Source organism: Brassica oleracea, chromosome C1 (assembly GCF_000695525.1).
Source record: "Brassica oleracea var. oleracea cultivar TO1000 chromosome C1, BOL, whole genome shotgun sequence".
NCBI classification, from domain to species: domain Eukaryota; kingdom Viridiplantae; phylum Streptophyta; class Magnoliopsida; order Brassicales; family Brassicaceae; genus Brassica; species Brassica oleracea.
In genome coordinates, this window is record NC_027748.1 from 18084269 (window position 1) to 18099922 (window position 15654).

General features: G+C 42.2%; 6 protein-coding genes across 6 annotated transcripts; 3 read left to right on the plus strand and 3 right to left on the minus strand.

Annotated features, from left to right (window-relative positions):
- The first annotated feature begins 1096 nt into the window (after positions 1–1096).
- Positions 1097–4984, plus strand: LOC106333795 (receptor-like protein kinase FERONIA). The gene is made up of 3 exons (XM_013772201.1): positions 1097–1138; positions 1660–4376; positions 4768–4984. Exons 1-2 carry the CDS (start codon positions 1097–1099, stop codon positions 4339–4341), a joined length of 2724 nt encoding a protein of 907 aa, XP_013627655.1. The 3' UTR covers positions 4342–4376; positions 4768–4984.
- Positions 4985–5211: 227 nt separating this feature from the next.
- On the minus strand, positions 5212–7196 carry LOC106309763 (diacylglycerol O-acyltransferase 2-like). Its single transcript, XM_013746893.1, has 9 exons — positions 6917–7196; positions 6751–6825; positions 6590–6675; positions 6411–6517; positions 6164–6319; positions 5946–6032; positions 5754–5851; positions 5578–5665; positions 5212–5472 (listed from the first exon to the last, which is right to left on the minus strand). The coding sequence occupies exons 1-9, from the start codon at positions 7075–7077 to the stop codon at positions 5371–5373; spliced, it is 960 nt and encodes a 319-aa protein (XP_013602347.1). The 5' UTR covers positions 7078–7196; the 3' UTR covers positions 5212–5370.
- Positions 7197–7614: 418 nt separating this feature from the next.
- On the minus strand, positions 7615–8627 carry LOC106309771. Its single transcript, XM_013746905.1, has 3 exons — positions 8214–8627; positions 8001–8117; positions 7615–7912 (listed from the first exon to the last, which is right to left on the minus strand). Exons 1-3 carry the CDS (start codon positions 8532–8534, stop codon positions 7835–7837), a joined length of 516 nt encoding a protein of 171 aa, XP_013602359.1. The 5' UTR covers positions 8535–8627; the 3' UTR covers positions 7615–7834.
- Positions 8628–8808: 181 nt separating this feature from the next.
- Positions 8809–9625, minus strand: LOC106309780. The gene is made up of 2 exons (XM_013746916.1): positions 9506–9625; positions 8809–9370 (listed from the first exon to the last, which is right to left on the minus strand). The coding sequence occupies exon 2, from the start codon at positions 9366–9368 to the stop codon at positions 9042–9044; it is 327 nt and encodes a 108-aa protein (XP_013602370.1). The 5' UTR covers positions 9369–9370; positions 9506–9625; the 3' UTR covers positions 8809–9041.
- Positions 9626–10530: 905 nt separating this feature from the next.
- Positions 10531–13436, plus strand: LOC106295501 (monosaccharide-sensing protein 3). The gene is made up of 5 exons (XM_013731426.1): positions 10531–10801; positions 10877–11443; positions 11628–12559; positions 12631–12818; positions 12885–13436. Exons 1-5 carry the CDS (start codon positions 10723–10725, stop codon positions 13342–13344), a joined length of 2226 nt encoding a protein of 741 aa, XP_013586880.1. The 5' UTR covers positions 10531–10722; the 3' UTR covers positions 13345–13436.
- A 635-nt stretch (positions 13437–14071) lies between these two features.
- Positions 14072–15369, plus strand: LOC106300476 (probable protein phosphatase 2C 47). Its single transcript, XM_013736631.1, has 3 exons — positions 14072–14203; positions 14289–14462; positions 14529–15369. Exons 1-3 carry the CDS (start codon positions 14072–14074, stop codon positions 15288–15290), a joined length of 1068 nt encoding a protein of 355 aa, XP_013592085.1. The 3' UTR covers positions 15291–15369.
- Positions 15370–15654: the final 285 nt, after the last annotated feature.

Genomic DNA, 15654 nt, shown 5'->3' on the forward strand with positions numbered 1-15654 from the left:
GAGCACCTAGCAACCTCAAAACGATCGACTTTCACAATGGAATATGCTTTCAAAGATGGCATGTAATGATTAGCACGTCCGACGGGAGTAAACCCATGAATCACGGAATCTGCAAATAATATTATCCAACAAAGAATCAGGAAATAAATTAAAACAATTATGTTAAATAAGTGTGATAGATCGAAGATTAACTTACATTTTCATCGAGGAAGAGAACCGTGATTCCCACAAACTCCCTGTCTTTCTTGAAGTTCAGGGAATCCCAGAAGCGGAGGAAGCCAGAGGCTATGCTCTGACTACTAAAACCAAGACGGAGAGACTCGAAGGTTGAGTGACGGACGCCGGGACGCCAGTTTGACGAACTGGAGAGGCAGAGAGAAACATTTTCTAAAAGATGGTTAAAGCTAAGAGGAATCAATGAGTTTTGTGGAGATGCAGATTGGGTTCATCAAAGATGAGAATCATATATATATGGTTTACAGAGGGGCTACAAATCATGAACATTTATGATCAAGCGATTTAAGATGGGGATATGAAGAGTTCACCGGTGAAAAAATATATTACGAACATACAGACGGCGCAACTCTGTAACTCGGACTTGTTTGAGACAATGATGAAAAGAACCCATGTTAAACTACAACAGTTTACAATATAGGAAAACCATAATTGTTGCAAACTTAAGCTTTTTTTCATATAACACACTTGTAGGCCCGACCCTCAGAGGAAGCCGAAGAAGCAAGGGCTTCCGGCCTTCATAAATATATATTAGGTTCGGCCATCAATGTACAAAGGTATCAGTTAGCTTAGTGGTATAAATATAGATGTTTATATCTCAATAACCCGGGTTCGAGCAATGAGTTTGACACTTTTTCACACTTTTTAAAAGCGGGGCCCACAAAACGCTGACGTGGCGCGCTGAGGAGTGGACAAAAACTCAATCATTATAATATAGATTTATATGTGAACGGTCATCCAAGACTAGTCCATAGTCAGCAATATCCAATAACAGATATAAAAACTAGTTTTTAGCCAAAAAAAATATATAAAAAAAAATGTCAAATCATCAGTTAAGAATCCGTATTAATCATGGTCTAATATGAGCTGTTACACTAAAGGGTTGTTCGTTTGGTTGCCGCAGGTACCGGCGGCAGCGGCAGCGGCAGCGTCAACATTTTGCGTCAACCCTTGTTCGTTTCGTTGACGCAAGAAGCTGCGTCTGACGCCGCGTCCGAACGCCGCGTCCTGCGGCTGACGCCGATAAAACCTGCGATCGTGATATAATATGCGACAGCGTCAGCGTCAGTGTCAGCGTCTGCGAAACGAACAACAACTGTCTTCATTGACGCTGCCGCCGCCGCTGACGCTGAAACATGCGGAACCAAACGAACAGGGCTTAAGCTTAATATCGTCAACTCCACCCACCCCTTTCTCAAAGCCGGCTTCGATGCCTCTGATTTGAGAGAGATTAATAACTACCATAATATTTTAATTAATTACGCGTTGAATCTTGCAACAAATCATAGCTGTCTGTTGGCTTTGTCGTCTTAAGTCTTAACTAATACCATCCTCTCTACTCTCTCTCGTCTTTAATTGTTCTTTTTTCTTATTCAACTCTCTCTCTCTTTTTTTTTTTTTTTTTTTTTTTTTTTTTTTAAAAAGGGACAATGCCGTCTCTCCCTTGCGTCTCTTCTTCTTCTTCTTCTTCTCTTATCTGCAACTACTTTAACCTCAGCAGCTGATTACTCTCCCACCGACAACTTCTTCTTGAACTGTGGTGGCTCTTCTGATCTACCCGACACAGACAACCGTACATGGATTCCCGATGTCAAATCCAAGTTCTTGTCTTCCTCCGCAGACTCCAAAACCTCTCCCGCCGCCACACAAGACCCTTCCGTCCCCGATGTCCCTTACATGACAGCTAGGATCTTCCGATCTCCCTTCACTTACTCGTTCCCCGTCGCAGCAGGTCGCAAGTTCGTGCGTCTCCACTTCTACCCCAACTCATACGACGGTCTCAACGCGACGAACTCCCTCTTCTCCGTCTCCCTCGGGTCCTACACTCTCCTCAAGAACTTCAGCGCTGCTCAGACGGCACAGGCGTTGACTTTCTCTTTCATTGTTAAGGAGTTTATAGTGAACGTTGAAGGCGGGGCATTAAACGTGACCTTCACGCCAGAGTCTGCACCTTCTAACGCCTATGCGTATGTGAACGGGATTGAGGTTACTTCAATGCCTGATCTTTACAGCAGCACAGATGGGTCTTTGACGGTTGTTGGATCTTCTGGTGGAGTCACCATCGATAACAGCACGGCTCTTGAGAATGTTTATAGACTCAATGTGGGAGGGAATGATATCTCTCCTTCTGATGATACAGGTCTGTACAGGTCTTGGTACGACGATCAGCCTTATATCTTTGGTGCGGGTCTTGGAATCACTGAAACTGCTGATCCAAACATGACCATTGAGTATCCTTCTGGGACGCCTACATATGTTGCTCCTGTGGATGTTTACTCCACTGCTAGGTCAATGGGTCCAACACCTCAGATCAATCTCAACTACAATCTCACTTGGATCTTCAGTATTGACTCCGGGTTTAGTTACCTTGTCAGGCTTCATTTCTGTGAGGTTGCTCCCAACATGACAAAGATCAACCAGAGGGTGTTTACGGTTTACCTCAACAACCAAACAGCTGAGCCTGAAGCTGATGTTGCTGGCTGGACAGGAGGACATGGGATACCATTACACAAAGATTACGTGGTGAATCCTCCTGATGGTAAGGGACAGCAAGATCTGTGGCTTGCTCTTCATCCAAACACGAAGAACAACCCTGAATACTATGATGCTATTCTTAACGGTGTTGAGATATTCAAGATGAATAACTCTGATGGTAATCTTGCTGGTCCTAATCCTATACCTGGTCCACAAGTGACTGCTGATCCATCTAAAGTCTTGCGCCCGCGTACTAGTCAGTCCAAGAACCACACGGCTGTTGTTGCAGGTGCAGCCAGTGGTGCAGTTGTTCTCGGACTTATTGTTGGTTTGTGTGCAATGATTGCTTACCGGAGACGTAACCGTGGTGAAAACCAGCCTGCAAGTGATGCAACATCAGGGTGGCTTCCACTGTCTCTGTATGGAAACTCACATTCTGGTGGTTCTGGAAAGACAAACACAACAGGAAGCTATGCCTCTTCCCTTCCTTCAAATCTTTGTCGTCACTTCTCCTTTGCTGAGATCAAAGCTGCTACTAAGAACTTCGATGAGTCCCGGGTGCTTGGTGTTGGAGGTTTCGGCAAGGTTTACAGAGGTGAGATCGATGGTGGAACTACAAAGGTAGCCATCAAGAGAGGAAACCCTATGTCTGAACAAGGAGTACACGAGTTCCAGACAGAGATTGAAATGCTTTCAAAGCTTAGACACCGTCACCTTGTGTCTTTGATTGGATACTGTGAAGAGAACTGTGAAATGATCCTAGTGTACGATTACATGGCTCATGGGACAATGAGAGAGCATCTCTACAAAACACAGAACTCTCCTCTTCCATGGAAGCAACGTCTTGAGATATGCATCGGTGCAGCTAGAGGGCTACACTATCTACACACTGGTGCAAAACACACCATCATACACAGAGATGTGAAGACGACAAACATTCTACTTGATGAGAAATGGGTGGCCAAGGTCTCTGACTTCGGTCTGTCAAAGACTGGTCCTGCACTTGACCACACGCACGTAAGCACGGTCGTGAAAGGAAGCTTCGGTTATCTTGACCCAGAGTACTTCAGACGGCAGCAACTGACTGATAAGTCCGATGTCTACTCCTTTGGAGTGGTTCTGTTCGAAGCCTTATGCGCACGTCCTGCATTGAACCCCACACTGGCCAAAGAACAAGTGAGCTTAGCTGAGTGGGCACCATACTGCTACAAGAAAGGCATGCTTGATCAGATCGTTGACCCTCACCTGAAGGGAAAGATCACACCTGAATGCTTCAAGAAGTTTGCTGAAACCGCGATGAAGTGTGTGCTAGACCAGGGCATTGAGAGACCGTCGATGGGAGATGTCCTGTGGAACCTGGAGTTCGCGTTGCAGCTTCAGGAAAGCGCAGAGGAGAGCGGGAAAGGAATATGCAGTGAGATGGACATGGATGAGATCAAGTACGATGATGACAACTGTAAAGGGAAGAACAACAGCGAGAAAGGTTGTGATGTGTATGAAGGGAACGTGACAGACTCGAGGAGCAGTGGAATAGACATGAGCATAGGTGGTCGGAGTTTGGCAAGTGAAGATTCAGATGGACTCACTCCTAGTGGTGTGTTTTCTCAGATAATGAATCCCAAGGGACGTTAGAGAGAGTCTTAACCGGCTCCATCCAAAGGAGAATGGTTCGTCTCTCTTTCTATTTTTTTCATTGTTAACTATTCATTATTACTGTTCTATTTGCTGTTATTTGTTTAGAATTTTGGATTGTGTATTTGATACTACTACTACCACGATGAAGAGTGTAAAAGATAAATGTATTCTTTTGTTTCTTTTTACAAAACATTAAACATGAATCGTTTCAGTGTAATATTTGGTTTGTCATCTTCTGTAATGCTTTTGTAGTAGGTGCAACCGTTAGAAACCATTACAGAGTCTAAATATAAACCAGACCCACTTAGGCACTTATGACTTGTGAGGTGCTGTGTTTGCTGAATTTACATTATTCCGTGTGGTTCTTCCCACTGGTCTACCAAATGCTAGAGTGACTATTTCTTTTCCTCTTGGTGTTGCCAGAACAGTTGGGCGTGATGACACAGACGTAGAATGCACATTAGTTCTACTGAATGGAGAGCTGTTTTATCTGCTGCAGTCTGAGGCTTTGAATTTGGACCCAAGGATCTTGATCTTTGAGCGTCTCCAAAATATCTCTTTTTTATTTTTTGAAAGTAGTAGTTGAAGTAGTAGTAGTAGTAGTTGAAGTAGTTGTACTGATTCTTGAAGGGAGTTGTAGAATGGTATGGTGTTTTGCGTGATCCTGGTAGCTTCGTGTGATTTTGGTTTTCACGTCGCTTTCTTGCAAATTTTATTGGTTATTCAGTACTTTTTATTTTATTTTGTTTTCCGAAAGCTGCTTAGATGAGTCATGACGTGTCAGAATATGAGACACATGAAGAAATTAGTTATCCAACTGTTAGATCTTTTCTGTATAACAGTTCTTACGTGTGTAACACCACCATCTATCTGCTCGTACCAATAATATTTAGATAGAGTAAATGGATCTTTATAATCCAAAGTTGATACAAACGTATTAAGGCATACATAGGTAAATCCAAAGCCACCTCCAAGTTAACGACAAATGATTCAGGATATTACACAAAACCATTTTGACAAGTTGATTCAAAGAATATTCAACTGCAGATCAGAGAAGCCTGCTCTGGCCTTGTGCCTCTCAAAGAGATCCTTAAGCGCTTCCACAAACTGTCCATGTACCTTGGCAATCTGACATGCACCATAAACACCATAAGTTAATAATGATACATGCACAAGCATTCAAGGAACCATTCTAGACGGCAAGATCAAAGAAGAAGAGGGGGGAACTAACACCTCTTCATCAGTTGGCTGCAGAGTTTTTCTAACTTCTATTGGTTTCCCAACCACTACATGCAGAGGGTGCCGAAATGGTATTGGGGATCTACAAATGAAAATGTGAATAGTGTTTACCTCTTTCCAAGGTTTTATACGCAACACTGTAACCCCAACAAAGACATATACACACTTACCCAAAAACACCCCAGAAACAGATGGGAGTAAACTTGATGGCTCTTGATAATTTAAGGTAAAGGTTCCAATCCGGCTTCCACCACTTGTACACTCGTGACTACAGAAGAAACAAAAGACATGATGAAACAAGAAAAAAGAAACATGAAGATAATTTCATATAGAGAGAGCACAAGATTGTTGTATTTACTTACCTGACCAAAGCAGAAAACTGGAACTAGAGGTGTCCCATGCTCCATGGCTATGCGCACAAACCCCCTTCTCGATGAAAGGAATAAGTTCTGCAATGTCACAAAACAGTTTCCAATTAAATAAACTAAACAGAGATCACAAAGTAGTAACCTTTTTAAGTAAATCAAAAACAATATGATAATGATCAAAAGCACAAGTGAATCCCTACAAAGTAGGCTACCTCAACATCATGTTTCATGTGAAATGTCTCCTGGACACCACCAGGTACGAGGATACAACTATAGCCAGAGTCCAAATAGGAAGCGAAATTCTTCCTAGAAGCAGGGGCGAGCCCTAACCACGTCCATATTTGCCTCAGAAACGGTGTGTAGAAAACCTAACCATCATTATTTTTTTTATTTTTTTTTGAGAGAGTCAGGGACACAAAAGGGATTAAAGAAGAAGGAAGAGGAGACAGAGAAACTGACAGCAGTACTAGCAAGAACTTTGATGTTAGGAAGAGGCATGAACCCCGTAAGATCAGCAAGTGCAACAGCTCCAATAGGCCACACCGAATGTGGTTCATAACCAAAAACTGTAAAATGACAAGGAGCAAAAAGAAAAGTCAAAACGCTATCATAATTAAAAATAAATAAAGGACAGAGACCATAGGCACGAGTAGGCTGGAAAGCTTCGTAATCCTCGACATGGAGAGTAACGGGGAAATAACTACACGCGTGTTTACATATGTACCTTAGCAAAACAAACAAGGATGAATTCAAGAACATGACATGGACGATGGAACAGAGAGATAAGGAGAGACAATACCTAGCGAGCATTCGACCGTATTTGCTACGATCATCGATGGGGATGAAGATTAAGAGAAAGAGCAGACCCAAGACCCTGCCCAAAAAAAAAAAAAACAGAGGATTTTTAAAAAGTTTTTAACTTTGTGTCCTGTAAGAACAAACAGAGAGGGTGTGTGGGATTATACAGGAGGGAGAGGGAAGGGGGAAGGAAAATGAGGGAAGAGAGAACGATAGCGACGTTCAAGTGAACGGAGCCAAGCCAGATGACTATGGCGGTCACGGAGTGGAATAGGTTTGAGGAGGAGGAGGAATGCTCATCAGCACCGAACTCTCTGAATCCACCCATGTCACCTCTTTTCTTTCTTTGGTTTGTCCGCTTCTCACAGACCAACGAACAGATGTATAGAGATCTCTCTTCTCTCTCTCTCTCTCTTGGGAGTTGGGAGAGAGCCCAACCATCCAACCAACCAAATCTTTAACTAAACCCATCTTTAAAGAGCCCATTCAGTTTTCATTACTAATCGCTTTGTTAAAAAAAATATCTCCTACACTAAAGTACATCACATTACTGTTGGGCCAATGTCTTTCCATCTGTAATCATGGTTCACAAATTTGTAGTTGACATTCATTTCATATGCTCTCTCATACAAACCAATTAAACACTGTGATTTTTCCATCTAAGATCACGCAATGTCTTTCCACAACCAAGTTGAAATCTGTACTGCAACACATTACGGTCAGCTCCGGACGTTTCAGAAACTCTTTGATTGTTTGTTGACCCCTATCTTTCAGAGGGATCATCAATAAAAGATAGGATGAAACTGACTCTTTCTGTGGTCTAAACCAAAAGATGCATGCCTCCATTAACTTGGGAATGCTGAGATGAGCATTAAATTGCAGTCAGCTTCTACCATTAGTTTACTTGTCTAGCTACTGAGTTGACTCCTTGGAACATGACATTGTTACAATTCAAGCAAGTAATATATAGTGAACTGTGAACAGAAACAAGCTCCTTTTAACAATGCAGAATGATCTTCATAAGTATGTGGAGTGGAGGACAACAAGAATCACTTTTTAAGTTGCAAAAACCCATAGAGTTTTTTTTAACGATATCCATCTCTTTTATCTTGTTCCGCAGCTTCCTTATTAGCAGCTTCAACTGATTTGAACCATAAGAATACCTGCCCACATATAACCCACTCCACTTTGTTCAACTAATGAAACAACACCATAGATCCAACGAGAGAGATAGAGAGACAAGGAACTTACAGAAGTGGGGATTCCAGTAAAAGCAAAGAAACCAAGCACAGGAGTATAAAAGATACTGTCAGAGTCCAACACCCCGAACACTGGATTCTTACTCGAGTACTCAAAAACAGAACCGATCTAGACTCACCACCAAAAGAGGCATAAAGTTAAAATCTTTGATATGAATTGGTGTTAAAATATAGCACAGAGTAGAGAGAGAGAGAGGAAACATACAGCAGCAATGGCAGTGATCGCAGAGGCTAGCAGATAAACATAGAAGGGAACCTCAAAGTTCTCTTGTGATGTAGAAGAAGGACCTTCGTTTCTGGCCCAAGGAGGTGGCTCATCCGAGTCAGGATTCGCCCATGACGATTGAGGTTCTTTAGATTTTCTAGATCCTTCAGTCGCAGCCGTCACCACCAATCTCCTCACTGTATTACGCGAGTGACCCATTAGGTTCCTCTTCACGGCAAGGGCATAGCCTTGGGTGGGTGAACGTTTGCAAGACTCATCACCATGGCTTAGACATAAAGTGGTCGGAAGAGACGCGGCCATTTACAGTTTACAAAGAAGACCAAAGCACTAGACTTTTTTGTCTAAAACAGATTCTCCAGCGGTGAAACGAGTTTCAGCCACACGTTTGCCGTTCTTGAAAATCTATTTTATCTATATCTAGCATCCAAGTATGGATGAGAGCCACGTGGTGCCCAACAAGAGGATCCTTTCGATTAACATGAAAAGACACAAGAAGTGAGATCCACAGAACAACTCTAACCAGAAACATAAGCTACACATGACGAGACAAGTTGGCTAGCGTAAGCATCAGTTATCGACTAAACCTTCCATTACAAAAAAGTTTGTCCACAAGCTGTAACTATATAAAGATGGTTTGTACATAAACTAAAACATGAATGATGATTAATTGCTAGCTCTGCTTAAGCATGACTGATCAACTAAACCTTCCATTACAACGGGTTTGTCCAAGAGCTGTAACTATATAGAGTTTGGATTGTACATAAACTACACATGAATGAGGCATCAGACAAGATAAGCTTAAACCCATCAAGGATCAACTAAACCTTCCATTACAACGAGTTTGTCCAAAAGCTCAACTTTCTCATCTTCAAGTGCTTTAACCTCGCCTTCGACTTCCTTTAACTCTCTCTCCAACGCGAAGCTTTCTTCCTCCAGCAGCAAATAGTTCCGCCTCAGTGCTCTATACTCGGATGAATCTGAACTAAACATCTCAGGTTGATGGGACGGTTTGATCCTCGTTGAAGCCTTTTTCGAGATTCGTGATGGCAACTGGGTCAAGGTGGGATGCTGCTTTGGGTTATGAATCTTCTTTCTCTTCGATTCAGTAAACGGTGGGATCCTCGAGTTTTGCATCTCTGACAAGATCAAGAATTAACAAAGCTTTTAAGGCTTTGGATACAAGATCCAAACCATATACTGATTCAACGATATTGATCATGTATTATGTGTAAAATTGAGGTCTCAGCGGAGATTGTTGGAGTGAGATTTACCTGCTATCGGCGTTTAGGGTTTCACAGGAGAGCGAGAATTGGGAAAGCAGATTGTGAAGTTGCGGGAAGAAGATCGAGTCGGTTTGGGTTTTATGATTTGATCTACAACCGTCGACGTCAAACCGTATATACCGGTTATAATTCGACTCCCACAAATAACCGAATAGAAAGATTGGTTTAGTGTCCGGTTTGATTTTAAGAACATTGACAATTCTCGGTCAGGGGAAATGAGTAGAGGTCAGTGCAGAGGGTGACACTGTAATTAGCCACCAGTTTGTTACTCGAATAGCATGATTATCGAGGGTTCTTAGGATGAGATTCTTACCGAAATATAATAACTCGTCTCTTAACTTTTATCTAAAAAAGATAAGAACCGGTTCTTAAATAAAAGTTTTAAGAACCTGTTTTTTAGTTAAAAGTTAAGAGACGAATTTTTATATTCCGCTAATAACTCCACTCTAAGAACTCCCGGTAATCATGCTGGCGGGTAAGTTCTGGTTCAAGTACAGTATATCAAAATAAAACGTGTTGTGTAACCAAAACAAAATGAAAAATATACAGATTTATAATAATGATTGGAATTTGTTAAAAACAAATTGTAGTTTTCAAATTCGATAGTATATTAGTGTGTGAACTGTAAACGATCATTTGAAAAGAAGAGAAAATATACTGTCAAAGTGTGAAACATATCATATTCTAGACTGTTTTCTATGAAGTATCTGTGTGTTTACTTTAAGATACACCACAAACTATATAATCTTTTCATAGCAGTTTTGTAATTATAAGATACATATATTTATTACTGAAAAGATATGCATCTATATATATTTAGAAAATTGATTATGGAGACAATCCTGTGAGATGAATCTTACCGTGTGGGGATATTACAGAAAGTATAAAGAGTCGTAAGTTTCGTGCACAGAAGAACCGATCAAAGGACAAGTTTGTTGTATATAACCTTCCCCCTTTTATTTCTCCTATTGACCAAACTAACTTTATCTCGCCGTTATTACCGCCTCTCAAATGCTGCATGCATGCTTCTGATTAATCATCAGATTAACAACTCTTGTTATCTCCCTCCCCTCTCTCTCTTTCTTTATTTCTGAAAAAGAAATGATTATTGAACATTTAAGGAAGAAACATATGATGTGTTATCAACTGGATTATTGATCAGAGGAAGTAATATCGCATTTAAAGTCACAAAAAAAAAAAAAAAGATGAGGAGCGTAGTGCTTGTTGCTTTGGCTGCTGCTATTGGGAACATGTTGCAGGGCTGGGACAATGCCACCATTGCAGGTCTCTTTCTTCTCTTTTCTTCTTTACATTTTATACGAAAAGCAATGATTGATGTTGACTGTATATTGGTGGCAGGAGCTGTAATTTACATAAAGAAAGAGTTTCATTTGGAGAAAGAACCAAAGATTGAGGGACTCATCGTAGCCATGTCTCTCATCGGAGCCACTATGATCACAACTTTCTCTGGTCCTGTCTCCGACCGAGTAGGACGCCGTTCCATGCTTATACTCTCCTCTCTTCTCTATTTCCTAAGCAGCATCGTCATGTTTTGGTCTCCAAATGTATACGTTCTCCTTTTCGCAAGGCTTCTTGATGGTTTTGGTATCGGTCTTGCCGTCACTCTCGTCCCCATTTACATCTCTGAGACGGCACCTTCTGAGATCAGAGGTCTGCTCAACACTTTCCCTCAGTTCTGTGGATCTGGTGGCATGTTTCTGTCCTATTGCCTTGTTTTTGGAATGTCCCTTCAAGAATCTCCGAGCTGGAGGCTCATGCTCGGTGTTCTGTCTATTCCGTCGATTCTCTACTTTGTACTTGCGGCTTTCTTCTTGCCTGAATCTCCAAGGTGGCTTGTCAGCAAAGGCCGCATGGAAGAAGCTAGACAGGTTCTTCAGAGACTTCGTGACAGAGAAGATGTTTCAGGTTTGTCTTTTTATCAACACTAAAAATTCTATTTCGAGTGACAGATGATACGAAACTAATATTATATGTTGTGGTTTCGGGTCTTGGGGATTACATGCTTAGGTCCCGAACCTCCTGGTATTAAAAAAAAGAAATATACTTTGTAATTAGACTAACTGTGTGTGTGTGTGTGTGTGTGATCTAGGTGAGCTTGCTCTGCTGGTTGAAGGGCTTGGGGTAGGAAAAGACACGTTGATAGAAGAATATGTGATTGGTCCGGACGACGACGAGGAAACCGAGACAGGACAAGAACTGCCGAGGAAAGATCAGATAAAGCTATACGGTCCAGAGGATGGACAGTCATGGATGGCTAAGCCAGTGAAAGGACAGAGCTCTCTAGCATTAGCGTCCCGGCATGGAAGCATGTTAACGCGCGGAGGATCCATGATGGACCCAGTTGTCACTCTCTTTGGTAGCATTCATGAGAAACTTCCTTCTGAGAACATGAACGCATCGTCATCTCGCAGCATGGTCTTTCCTAACATGGGAAGTATACTGGGACTGATGGGAAGGCAGGAGTCTCAGTGGGATCCAGAGAGGAACAATGATGACAGCTCTGATCAAGATGAAAGCCTAAACAGTCCTTTGCTTTCTCCGCAAGCCACTGAGACGGATGAGTTTAACCAGCTTCCGGCTGGGACCATGCACAGGCGACAGAGCAGCCTGTTTATGGCTAACATGGGTGAGAAGGCAACAGCTACAAGCATAGGCGGTGGATGGCAGTTGGCATGGAAGTACAATGAAAAGGTTGGTGCAGATGGTAAGAGAGTCAATGGAGGGTTGCAAAGAATGTACATTCACGAGGAGACTTCCAACAACAACAACGCTAACAACATGGGGTTTTCGAGACGTGGATCGCTTCTCTCCTTCCAGACAGAAGCTGATGTTCCTGCTCAGCAGAATGGATATGTTCAGGCTTCTGCACTTGTAAGCCAAGCTTCAATGATACCTGGAATTAAAGGAGAGACTGCAATGTTGCCACAAGAGATTAAGGCTGGTCCTGACTGGAGGGAGCTGAAGGAACCTGGTGTGAAGAGGGCTTTGATAGTTGGAGTTGGGCTTCAGATACTACAACAGGTAATGCTTTATATTTTTTAATTGATTCTTTATAGAGTAAAAGTCATAAAGGAGAGGAAGCATGTTTGCAGTTTGCAGGAATAAATGGAGTAATGTATTATACACCACAAATACTAGAAGAGACAGGTGTGTCAAGTCTTTTGACAAACCTTGGAATAAGTGCAGAGTCTGCATCTCTCCTCATAAGCTCCTTAACTACACTCTTCATGCTTCCTTGCATTCTTGTTTCCATGAGGTTAATGGATGTATCTGGAAGAAGGCAAGTTCTCTCTTTTTCTTTCACCTGAATGGTAATAAATGTAACAGTACCAAAGTGTGATTGCAGGTCTCTGATGCTTTCAACAATACCCATTCTAATACTCTCGCTGATAACCCTGGTGATAGGAAGCTTGGTGAAGCTTGAAGGCACAGCAAACGCATTGATATCGACTGCTAGCGTTATGGTTTACTTAAGCTGTTTCGTGATGGGTTTTGGAGCCATACCAAACATCCTATGTTCAGAGATCTTCCCTACCTCTGTGCGTGGCCTTTGCATCACCATCTGTGCACTCACTTTCTGGATATGTGACATCATTGTCACTTACACTCTTCCTGTCATGCTCAAATCTCTAGGCCTTGCGGGTGTTTTTGGGATCTATGCATTTGTTTGTGCAGTAGCGTGGGTTTTCGTGTACCTCAAGGTACCGGAGACAAAGGGAATGCCACTTGAAGTTATCTCTGAGTTCTTCTCTGTTGGTGCAAAACATCAAGACGCTTCAGCTTCGTTTCTCTCTGATGATGACTGACTTCTCTTTTCTTTGTTGCCTTTCTCAAGTTTTCTTGCTGTATTTTGAACAAGTTAATTAATAACAAACAATACCGTAGAGGCTTTCTTGGATTTGTGATTCTGTAGCTGCAAATTGGGAGATCTTTTCCCTTTTGTAATTATGAGATGAGAATCATAGTTTTTATATTTTCTGTTGTACATCTTCAGAGATGTTAATCAAGATCATACATACAGAGTTTAATCTCGAAGTGTGGCAAGAAAGAGGATTTATGAGACTTCTCTAGTGCATTGGATTTGCTGGAAATACTTAAGCTGCAAGGACTTCAACCATTATTGAACGTTATGTATTGTGTCCTATAGAGAGCCAGCCATTGGGTAACAATTCAAACGTAACCAGTGCTCATACACTAAGCAACATTGAACACGTCTAGGCCCAAGATGAAAGAAGCGTGAACAATAATGATCCATGACTCACTCAAAGCTACCTTAATCAGCAAGTTAGTGATCTTCTCGCAGTTTTGTAAGAGATTCTGCAACGCTTCTCAGCTAACTTATCTCCCAAGGCAGCTATCCCATGTTGGTCATATAATAAAGATTCAATATTACTATTCAAATAAATAAAGTTGAAAACTGGAGAGCACATGTGGCAGCAAGAGAGCTAATTGGTGAGTAAAGTAAGGAAGGAGAAAGCTAGTTCTATATTTAGATTATAATGATATTCTGAGAAAAAAAAAACAAAACTGGAAATGGCATCGTTGACGGAAGTTTCGCCGATGATCGGAGATGACAAAGCGGCACACCTGAGCTCGTCCGGCAAGCCTCCAAGGGACCTTTCTGTAATGCGCCATTGCAACAGCACTGCTTGGTTGATCGATTCCGTTGGTTCATCTCATCTCTTCTTTATCTTATATATCTTTCCTCCTAAAATGTAGCTTTGATCCGACATGGAATTAAATGGTACAGGAAGGAGACGAGAGATGTGGTCCGGAGGGAGACAACACCACGTTCCAACCTGTGTTCAGATCTGGAAGCTGGTCGGATAAAGGACCAAAGCGGTCCATGGAAGACGAGTTCATCTGCGTGGATGATCTCACAGAACATATCGAATCATCATCATCCACTGGAGCTTTCTATGGGGTAAACATACAAAAAAGTCAAACTAGTTTAAGATTCTTGAGATCTGATCAATGTCTTGTAATGAAGGTGTTTGATGGACATGGAGGTATTGACGCTGCATCATTCACAAAGACGAACATTCTGAAGCTTGTAACGCAAGACAAACACTTCCCAAGCAACACCAAGAAGGCGACAAGGAGTGCCTTTGTCAAGACGGATCACGCTTTAGCTGATGCACCTTCTCTCGACAAATCCTCAGGAACAACAGCACTGACCGCCCTCATCTTGGACAAAACCATGCTCATCGCAAACGCCGGTGACTCCAGAGCCGTGCTTGGGAAACGTGGCAGAGCCATTGAGTTATCAAAGGACCATAAACCTAACTGCACTTCCGAGAAGCTACGCATTGAGAAGCTTGGAGGTGTCATCTACGATGGCTACCTTAACGGGCAGCTCTCCGTGGCTAGAGCTTTAGGAGATTGGCATATTAAGGGAACTAAAGGGTCGCTCTGCCCGCTCAGCTGCGAGCCTGAGCTGGAGGAGATTGTGCTTACGGAGGAAGATGAGTTTCTTATAATGGGATGCGATGGACTTTGGGATGTGATGAGTAGCCAGTGCGCGGTGACGATGGTGAGGAGGGAGCTGATGCAGCATAATGACCCTGAGAGATGCTCTCAAGCTCTGGTCAAGGAAGCATTACAACGCAACAGCTGTGATAATCTTACTGTAGTGGTTGTCTGTTTCTCTAAGGACCCGCCTCCGAGGATTGAGATACCTAAGTCGCATAAGAGGAGGAGCATCTCTGCCGAGGGGTTGGATCTACTCAAAGGTGTTTTGAATGATTTGTGAAGGAACTGATCAAGTTGAAAAGTAAGAAGAGACTTGCTTTGTTTTTGTTTTTGTTCCTCTGTTTTGACAAGAAGGTCAGCACATTCCAAGTTGTATGCTTTTTCTCTGGTTTGTTCCAAGTTTTGATTCTTTTTGTAAGGAAGGTTTAACCATTTTTGTACTGTAGAGCTTACTTACCATATCTAAATGATTTTAATTTTTGATTTGAAAAGGATCAGTCTTTTGACAGTTAAGACCGTCGCTTGGTGAGATCAAACAAAACAACCTTATCAACTTCCATGGATTTGCTTCATTGAACTGCTTCCTGAAGAAGAAGGCCTCTTTGGTTTGACTGGAACCTTTCCTGCTTCCTCCCCCCCCCCCC

What these genes read in the sequence shown, in the direction of transcription:
- LOC106333795 (XM_013772201.1), top strand. Translation starts at nt 1,097, where the DNA reads ATGAGCTGTTACACTAAAGGGTTGTTCGTTTGGTTGCCGCAG. An exon ending in TGTTCGTTTGGTTGCCGCAG is followed by an intron (nt 1,139 to 1,659) that starts GTACCGGCGGCA and finishes TTTTTTAAAAAG; the next exon opens with GGACAATGCCGTCTCTCCCT.
- LOC106309763 (XM_013746893.1), bottom strand. Translation starts at nt 7,077, where the DNA reads ATGGGTGGATTCAGAGAGTTCGGTGCTGATGAGCATTCCTCCTCCTCC. An exon ending in TACGGTCGAATGCTCGCTAG is followed by an intron (nt 6,676 to 6,750) that starts GTATTGTCTCTC and finishes TGTTTTGCTAAG; the next exon opens with GTACATATGTAAACACGCGT. An exon ending in ACATGAAACATGATGTTGAG is followed by an intron (nt 6,033 to 6,163) that starts GTAGCCTACTTT and finishes GTGACATTGCAG; the next exon opens with AACTTATTCCTTTCATCGAG.
- LOC106309771 (XM_013746905.1), bottom strand. Translation starts at nt 8,534, where the DNA reads ATGGCCGCGTCTCTTCCGACCACTTTATGTCTAAGCCATGGTGATGAG. An exon ending in CGATCACTGCCATTGCTGCT is followed by an intron (nt 8,118 to 8,213) that starts GTATGTTTCCTC and finishes TGGTGAGTCTAG; the next exon opens with ATCGGTTCTGTTTTTGAGTA. An exon ending in TTACTGGAATCCCCACTTCT is followed by an intron (nt 7,913 to 8,000) that starts GTAAGTTCCTTG and finishes ATATGTGGGCAG; the next exon opens with GTATTCTTATGGTTCAAATC.
- LOC106309780 (XM_013746916.1), bottom strand. Translation starts at nt 9,368, where the DNA reads ATGCAAAACTCGAGGATCCCACCGTTTACTGAATCGAAGAGAAAGAAG.
- LOC106295501 (XM_013731426.1), top strand. Translation starts at nt 10,723, where the DNA reads ATGAGGAGCGTAGTGCTTGTTGCTTTGGCTGCTGCTATTGGGAACATG. An exon ending in GGACAATGCCACCATTGCAG is followed by an intron (nt 10,802 to 10,876) that starts GTCTCTTTCTTC and finishes TATTGGTGGCAG; the next exon opens with GAGCTGTAATTTACATAAAG. An exon ending in GGCTTCAGATACTACAACAG is followed by an intron (nt 12,560 to 12,630) that starts GTAATGCTTTAT and finishes GCATGTTTGCAG; the next exon opens with TTTGCAGGAATAAATGGAGT.
- LOC106300476 (XM_013736631.1), top strand. Translation starts at nt 14,072, where the DNA reads ATGGCATCGTTGACGGAAGTTTCGCCGATGATCGGAGATGACAAAGCG. An exon ending in CTGCTTGGTTGATCGATTCC is followed by an intron (nt 14,204 to 14,288) that starts GTTGGTTCATCT and finishes TAAATGGTACAG; the next exon opens with GAAGGAGACGAGAGATGTGG. An exon ending in CCACTGGAGCTTTCTATGGG is followed by an intron (nt 14,463 to 14,528) that starts GTAAACATACAA and finishes CTTGTAATGAAG; the next exon opens with GTGTTTGATGGACATGGAGG.